Below are 8,336 nucleotides of genomic sequence, written 5' to 3'. Positions count from 1 at the left end.
ACGGAGCCCATCAAGTTATTATTTGGCCAAATGAGCATAAGGCTGGCCAAATGAAGTTCCCTTCTAAACCTATTTTTTTTTAGTCAACTCTTTAATTGTAATAATTGATTCAAATTCAACGGTTAGATTTGAAAACATTAAACGGTAGTTTAATTAAATTAAGCAATAAATTTAAAGTATAAACTTAAAACTAAAAAAATTATTAAGGGGTTATGTTTTAGCTCATCGGTTAGAGACGATACATGAGTATAGTCTGATATTGTTCATTTAAAAAAAAAAATTCAAAGCTAGACAGGGCTATGTTTAGCCATTTCGGATAGAAATAGCCTTACATTTCCTCATATATTTTCCTCCCAATCTATTGGAATTTAAATCACAAAATTTAAACTGAATTGACGTAATTAATCGACTCCAGTTGAGAAGCTAGGATGTCATCCACCACCTCAAATCAACTCCAAACATGCAGACAGCCCATAATAGCTCCCAATTGCCTATGCCTTAGCCATTAGACCAAGTACAGCAAGGCCTTTAGCCCGATGGACCGTGGACAGAACAGGACCAAATCGCTAGGGCAATCAAGTCCAGCCCATGTGGGCTTTAGCGCTGAAAAGGGCCTGAGCGACAGGTCAGGCCCGAATCGCTGGCCCGAGAGCTCGAGGTGGAGATGATGCAAGGCTGACGTTAGCCACGATTTAAAACATGGGTCACCGGACCCCTCAAGGGAGAACATTGGAAAATTTGGTAAGGATTCATCCCTATTCCGATCTCGACTTAAAACTCCATTAAAAATTGTAATTTAAGCACAAAGATGATGCTAAAATGAAAAGGAACAAGATTCTACCATTGTGAGTAATAATCGTGGTCGAGATTAGCTGGGTTTGGTCATGGAGCTCGCCGGATTCTGGAAAAACGAAACATAAAGCATGCACAGCGAAAAGAACAAAATTTAACCATTAAGTCTTTACTGGGAATCACAACACCAACAAGAAAATCCCAAATATTCAAAGGAACAAGGAAATCTCACATGAAACTACAAGCTAGAGCTTGAAGCTCTTAGGTTTAGGATCACTGCACTTCCCAGTGCACCGATGGTGCATGCAAGCAGGGGCTGATCCATATAGGGACCAAGGTGGTTCTAGGACCACCCGGATGCCAGAAAAACGCCTATGAAGATCCTTCGGAAACCCTCCAAATATTACAATAGGGAGGACAAATTCACACCTAGGACTATATGGGCTACGCCTAGGAAATTTATTTTGTTAAATGAGATAGTTATGGATGGACCGTGATACAATCAAAATTCTCGTGCAGTGCATCCATGGAGGAGGTAGAGGAGGTGCAGCTTTCCCGTGAGGAAGAAGGCAAGTATTTACAAATTAGAAGAAGGGATTTTATTCATGATGACCTAGCTTTGTATTTACCATGATTTATGAATGAAAAATATTATTATTTAGTTTTTGTAAGTTTATCGTTTATTTCTTTTTTTGGATGTTTTACATTGGGTGGTTATGACCACCCAATGTGAGAATCATAAATCCCAGTTATGTTCCTAAAGTTGCCAGGAGTCCAAATATACAAGTTCCAAGTTCACAATGTGAAGAAATGGTAGGGAATTATCGTGATGCTCTCGGTGCTTTATCCGAAATTACAAATAAAATTATTTTGTACTATTTTATAAAATAAAAAATACTAATATTTTATTACCTATTGTCAAGGCTATTCAGTTTTAGGAGTGAAGATGCAAAAGACAGTTATTGTTCATTAAGGACAGTTAATGTTCACTGGGTGAATTCAATAGTGAATAGCTCTAGGGGGCGTTTGCAATGCTGAAGTTGCTCTAACAATAGAGAACTAGAACTGAATACAAGGCCACCGCGCCACGTTTCATTCACTCTTGTGATTTGGAAATGTCATGTATTAAATAAAACTCCATAACACCTTCATAATCTTGTACCAAATTCAAAATGTTATGTCAAAGGTTGTCATAAACCTTCTCAGCCATCAAATAACGCTTCAAATCTTCAGTACCCAATATTTGTACCAAAAAAGTACTAGCCTTCTTAAATTTCGACACACAACCTACCGCATCTCTCTCCCTAACCTAGCAATAATAGGTTTAACTATAATTATAAGAAAAATAAAACTAATCCAAAAGCCAAAAAACTCAACAGCAGACAAAACTCTCCACCCCAACCCACCCTCGACAGCCACTATACTCCGTCATCGACTTCCAACTTCCTCCTCGCCGCCAGCTGCAGCGTCTCCATCAGTCATTGACTCAACAACTTAAAGCTAAGCCTTCTGCCGCGTCTAGCTACAGTAAGTGTATTTGCAAAGGAACATAGCTATTGGCGATGCCGATGACTAGTGCAGGAAAAGATTTAAAACAACAAATACTTCTTTGCAAATTCATTCCTGGTAAGTAAACACACATTACTTATTTACTTTCATTTCTTTTCTCCCTCTATCTTTTAATTTTCAAAACAACAAATACCCAAAAACAAGAGCAAGCAAATAGAAAAACATAAGGGGCAAAGAGAGTAAGATAAAACAGATAAGTCATTTACAACATTCTAACGGAAGGTACATGGACGCGTGGGAGACGGTAGCTACAGAGGGAATATATTCAGGCAGTGAGCAGATGGGACGGTTTCTCAAGCCGGAGTTTTCGTGAAATGTATCTCTTTTTTCTCCCAATGTTAAAATTGACTGTTTTTCCATGTGGGGTTACAACAAGCAGCAACACATTAGAGCATCTTTTAGTTTCTCAAACCCAGTATCTTCATCAACAATACAGAAAGCTACGAAGGACATACTATGCGAGGCATTGAGAACAGTGGATACAGAAGATGGAGGTATCTGCTTCCCGGTTGGTTCAAATTATCTTCCTATGCCCTCCGAAAGCCCATATCTGAAATAAACACGAAGTAAAGTCATATTTCATAATAAGCAATATGGCACTTTTTCTAATGAATGATGCATGGTAGACTGATTGAGAACATAAAGAAGAAAACCAGCATAACTCCATGAATATCAGACTCAGAGATATAGGATAACTAGAACAAAGATACTTAACTCCCGTGGTAGATTATGCATACAAGGATGCTTTTGCATGTCGAAGTGTCATAGGAAGGAGAGATTCTCTCGTGCAACCAATATTTAGTCCTAGTGGTGCCACCGTCCAATAAATGCTTGCCATGTGTTATAAAAGTGCACTCACAGTCTAATTGGCTATTGACATGTCTTGAATTGGTGATATGAGCATAAAAAGGGTACTAACTTGCAACATAAACATCAAATTACACTGCCTTATTTTATATTCTTTTTCCTCTACTTTTATTTGCATTCATGATTGCAGAAAGAAACGCATTAAGAAGATAAATCAACGAATAATAGTAAAAATAATGTTTCCCATGCATGTTGCATGCAGAATGGCCTAAGTGAAATAACAGATACAGGGCTAAGGGAAATAACCTTTAAATTTGTATCCCAACTTCCTGTACACAAGGCACTTCCATCAGCCGACAAACCCAAACAGCTAATCTGTGCCTCATGTGAGTTTTGGAGGGATCCCAAGTTCAAAACCACCTGTCACAAAATGAGAGAGCAATTAGAGCCAATTCATCCTTTTACAGGCGTTGCCATAAAATCCATAGCCACAAGCCAATATTAATAAAATGATGGAACAAAATCAAAATGCAAGATTTACAAGACTAGTTTATGACTAGGCATTCTAAAAGTGTTACAATTGTATTTATGAAAATTTTGCACCATAACATCTCATTTGGCAGGATTAATTTATGACTCTGACATTTAAAAGTATGACATTTTTATTTACAAAATATTGACATTTCTACGTTGCAGCATGGACAACCATAACCTCCCAAGGTGGAACCCAACAGCTACTCCTCCTTCCCCCAACCCTAGGTATTGAAGGAGGTTTACTAAACAAACTTTATTCCTCAAATTGCATGCAATGCTATAGACGTTATTTTGACATTATGATTGATCACGGTATAGGCAGGGCACATGGCAATAGACTTTACCAGGAAACCTTGACAATCCAAGATGCATTTTCTTGCTTTAAGAATAACTATCACAAATGAAAACCTTAACTGTATTTTCAACCAAGGAAGTGAAACTTATATTAAGATTATATCAAGTGCTAGAACCTATGAGAAACACAATCAAGGGAGAAATAAGAGCTAAGCTACAGAATTTCAAGTTACCCTGCTAAATGGAACCAATTGGGTAGGATGACTTTACATTGTGAACAAGACATTCTGCTGTGTTTAGCTTAAAAAACACAACATTCATAAAATGCTTATATTTACAAGTCATATTTGAGACTAGAAAAAATAACTTATAAATCAAATGTATGTAAATGTGACGTACCACCCATGCAAGATGTTGCCAATAAACATGCTGAATAAAATGCTTATAGACCAAAACTAGAATCTAAAGTACAAGACAACATGACTGTACGGCATCAGCAGAATAACTTATTAAATAAAAGAAGGGGGATCAATTGAAGATGCAAAAGCATATTCATATTTGGTGAAGAGGTTGAATATGGCCAACTAAATTGGCTTTACCTTTGCCAGCAAAGTATCCCATACATAGCAATCCCCATTTGTGTATCCAGCAAAGAGAAGCCTTCCTGATATTGAGAATGCAATTGTTTTCACAGGTGGTACATCATTATCACTGTGTGTCTGATGGTATACTTGGAGTTGGTGCCCAGTTCTAATGTCAAATAATCTGCAAGTTCCATCATCTGAGCCAGTTCCAAATCTATTTCCATCTGGAAAGAACTTTACCACATTAACATCCCCCTCATGACCATGAAATGTTCGCACTGCTCGACTTGCAACACGAGTGTCCCACAATCGAGCAGTTGTATCACAGGAACCAGAGACAAACAATCTTGAGTTGCTTTGATTGATGGATACACTGAAAGAATGCAATACAATTTACTTAGAATTCCATGAGAAATAGTATCCTTTCGTAAACACTGAGATTTGTGTGACAAATAGAGTGCTCATGATGGAAAAGCAAAAGTAAAAGCAAATGGTAAAGGTACAGGAGGAAACATTAAGGATTAAGGAAGATTCTTTTAAACTCAAATACAGAACAGAAAATCATATATCAGGATAACTAAAAAGACATCACTTACCAGTCAAAGTTAGGAATGAATGGCAAGCCTAGACACAATTTCTAACAGCATTCAGTATGTTAGAGCAAACAGTTCCATTTCATTGTAAATTCATGGACATGAATATGGACCAGAAACTCCAGATGCAATAAATGTTACGCATACAGCCATTTAAAATCAGCCGGTATACCTCAGTACATCTGCAGTGTGTCGTCCAGACTGAAATTCACCTCCAAAAACTGAAGTCCTGAGTCCAGTAGTAATATCCCACAAAACACATGTTTGATCTCCAGATCCAGTAATCAGGTGGGTGTCCTCATCTGGATCGTATTGACAGGAGGAAACATAACCCTTATGTCCATTAAGTGTTCTTGATACAGGTAGATTCCCATCCTTGTCGCACAGAGAATTCAGGTTGAAAATAGAGCAAGCACTATCAAGGCCACCACAAGCAACAGATTGACCAGTCGGTGAGAAAGCACAAGTCATGACCCATGCACAAGGTAATTTTATAGCATGAGTCTTCTGGCTTGTTAGCGCATTCCACACTATCAAACGCCCGTCTTGAGATGCACTGACAATTCGATTCTTTTCAGAGGTCCAATCTAACGAATACACCTGCAGCAGTCTCAGCGAGCATAAATCTTATAGAACCTTCTCATATTCAAACTGGCATCACAAATACTTTAACTAGACATAAACTGATTTTAATTATTTGTAAGGGTGAAGAGTAACACAAATCTTGTTCTATTACTTCTTTTCCTTCATAATGTCAAAATGTGAATCAATTTAGTTCCTATATAATTTTGCATAGTTTTGTATATCCAATTTATTTTTTTATAAACCTCAAAACCACTGTGCTCTTTCTCCACTAATTTTCCATTGCACATTTTGTTAGCTACTCACCTCCCACAAACTCTATAGCAATTTAATCACGGGCAGTAGCTCTCTTAGACCTGAAAGTTTCTTAGCTGGACAATTCTACCATTCTACACCCACAATCTCAAAAGAAAATGAAAGAAGACATGGCTAGGCCGAGACCCCCCGACATGACTTCTTTTCAAACAAATTATTGTTTTAGTTTTTAGTTTTTTTATTTTTTGGAACCATGTAGGAGGATACAAATGTTCAGTTAAGAAAGAGGACTTCTTTTACGGTGGCAATAGGGCTACCCTTTATACGATGTCAAATTTAAAATCTTCCAATTACTACAGGTCAATCTCCTAGTATTGATTAGGCTTGCTGCCTGAAATGCCACTACCCATTAATACTTTCGACCATTGTCTTGAATGCATTTAACTCCAATTACTGTCTTCTAGACATTTAACTTAGTCCATATCCCTAATCAACCTACCCATTTTTTAGGCTAGTTTGTAGATGCCTTTTCACGTCTTTTATACCTAACCTGCGATACGATTCGTGCCCTTTTTCTTTGGTATGATTTCACTCTCAACAATTACTCACACTCTCCCAACTAGTCAAACCCAAACATTACAATTTCATATATCCAAAAACATAAAAGAAACTAGCTTTGTAATCTGAATAGCACGCTTCAAACAACCAATGCCCAACAATTCCACTAACCCATACGAATGTGATTCGAAAGAACCGAAAGATGATCACTTTTAAAAACAAAACACAACACAGACCACACAGGCACAAAAACACACAGAATTACATGTGGGCAATCATACCTTCCTTGTATGACCTTGCAAGGTTCTGCAGCATACAAGATCGGTGGGGCCAAATGTGAGCGGAGTCTTCCCCTGAGACATTGCATACCCAGCCACTGCAAAAATTCCACCAGCACAACCAATTAGATCTAAAACCCCCAAAAATTACAATCCAGTAGAACAATATTCGGTAATAATTAACAAACCAGCAACCCCACCACCGCCATACCATCAGTGTCGAGCAAGGAGGCGCGCTTCTGCTTCAACCGCTCTCTGAGCGAGTTGACGGTGTCGCTCGCCGCCACGTGGCGCTCTTTAAGCTCCGCAACTGACATTGCTCGGAATTCGAGCTCAGGATTGGGTCATGGAGCAGAAGTCGAAAGAGTCCTCCGGTTCAGAGCGAAATTAGGGTTTCCATTTCTGCTTCTGCAAATCCAATGGGAAGCTAAAACTCGCGAGGAAGGAAGGGAAGCTCTGAATGTACGTGTGTGAAAGGTGAAAAGGCGAAGACGGTTGTTGGCTTCTGGTCTCGTGGCTGAGAGAGAGGGAGGGAGAGAGAGGGAGGGAGAGAGAGCTCTGTGACCTGTGAAGACGTTGTGGCAATTTGCGTGCGAGTCGTGAGGGTACAGGTGTAATTTCCAGTGGCGGCTCCGGGTCCCGCGTTGGTCCACTTGGCAATTTTTCTTCGGAAGATGCTGTGGACGTGAGACACCGTGTCATGTGGAGTCTGATGTCATAAACTCACACGTCACACGATTCATGTGAATGCTACAACTTTTGCTCGGATTCGAATTTGGTTGTTATTCACATTCCGCTTGAATATAATATAGCAATTTGTATGAAACAGATTTATTGTTATTCTCATTTTTCGTTTGAATATAAATTTTTAAACTCAAAGTTCATTTAGTATGGCAATTTGTATGGAATAGATTTATTGTTATTATGTCATTCTGTTCGATTCATAAATCTTTAAGTCTAAAATGATCTAGTATAGCAATTTCATAGAACAAATTTATTGTTATTAAAGCTTATTGTTCGAGTAATGTCATGTCTTGTGTTAAATTCTTTTTAAATTAACACGATATTATTTTTTCAAACATCACATCACAGTTATTTTGTTTCTAATTATTTTATATATAAAACTAACGAAAAGTCCAAAAAAAATTTTAGTTTTTATGAAAAATGACAAATAAATGTGTAGTGAATAGTACCAAGAAAAGGTAAAAATGTGGTTTTTCGTTAAAAATGAACTATACCGAGAGTCTTTCATTAAAACTCCCTATTTTATATTTTTATGTGTTGAATTCTCAAGGAGCGAGGGACCGGTTAAAACTTTATTGTTTAATGGATTCTCTTTGTGGAGATCTGGATGATCAATCAATTGTGTTCATTTGGTCAATTTTCGTTAGATACTGTTTATATTTAATTTTTAAATAAAAAAAATTAAATAATTTTTAATTGCACGATGTACAATGAACGGACACGATTGATTGGTCATTTGGATCTCC

The 8,336-nt window shown here is 37.7% G+C and overlaps 1 protein-coding gene across 1 annotated transcript; it reads right to left on the bottom strand.

Annotated features, from left to right (window-relative positions):
- Nucleotides 1-2,380: 2,380 nt before the first annotated feature.
- LOC126586388 (guanine nucleotide-binding protein subunit beta-like) lies at nt 2,381-7,415 on the bottom strand. The gene is made up of 6 exons (XM_050251229.1): nt 7,058-7,415; nt 6,850-6,944; nt 5,346-5,773; nt 4,596-4,953; nt 3,475-3,588; nt 2,381-2,911 (listed from the first exon to the last, which is right to left on the bottom strand). Exons 1-6 carry the CDS (start codon nt 7,161-7,163, stop codon nt 2,876-2,878), a joined length of 1,137 nt encoding a protein of 378 aa, XP_050107186.1. The 5' UTR covers nt 7,164-7,415; the 3' UTR covers nt 2,381-2,875.
- Nucleotides 7,416-8,336: the final 921 nt, after the last annotated feature.

The sequence above is a fragment of the Malus sylvestris genome, chromosome 10, assembly GCF_916048215.2.
Source record: "Malus sylvestris chromosome 10, drMalSylv7.2, whole genome shotgun sequence".
Classification (NCBI taxonomy): domain Eukaryota; kingdom Viridiplantae; phylum Streptophyta; class Magnoliopsida; order Rosales; family Rosaceae; genus Malus; species Malus sylvestris.
The sequence above is the reverse complement of the archived record's forward strand: the minus strand, read 5'-3'. Positions and strand labels throughout refer to the sequence as shown.

What these genes read in the sequence shown, in the direction of transcription:
- LOC126586388 (XM_050251229.1), bottom strand. Translation starts at nt 7,163, where the DNA reads ATGTCAGTTGCGGAGCTTAAAGAGCGCCACGTGGCGGCGAGCGACACC. An exon ending in CTCCTTGCTCGACACTGATG is followed by an intron (nt 6,945 to 7,057) that starts GTATGGCGGTGG and finishes GAATTTTTGCAG; the next exon opens with TGGCTGGGTATGCAATGTCT. An exon ending in CACACTGCAGATGTACTGAG is followed by an intron (nt 4,954 to 5,345) that starts GTATACCGGCTG and finishes GCATTCTTTCAG; the next exon opens with TGTATCCATCAATCAAAGCA.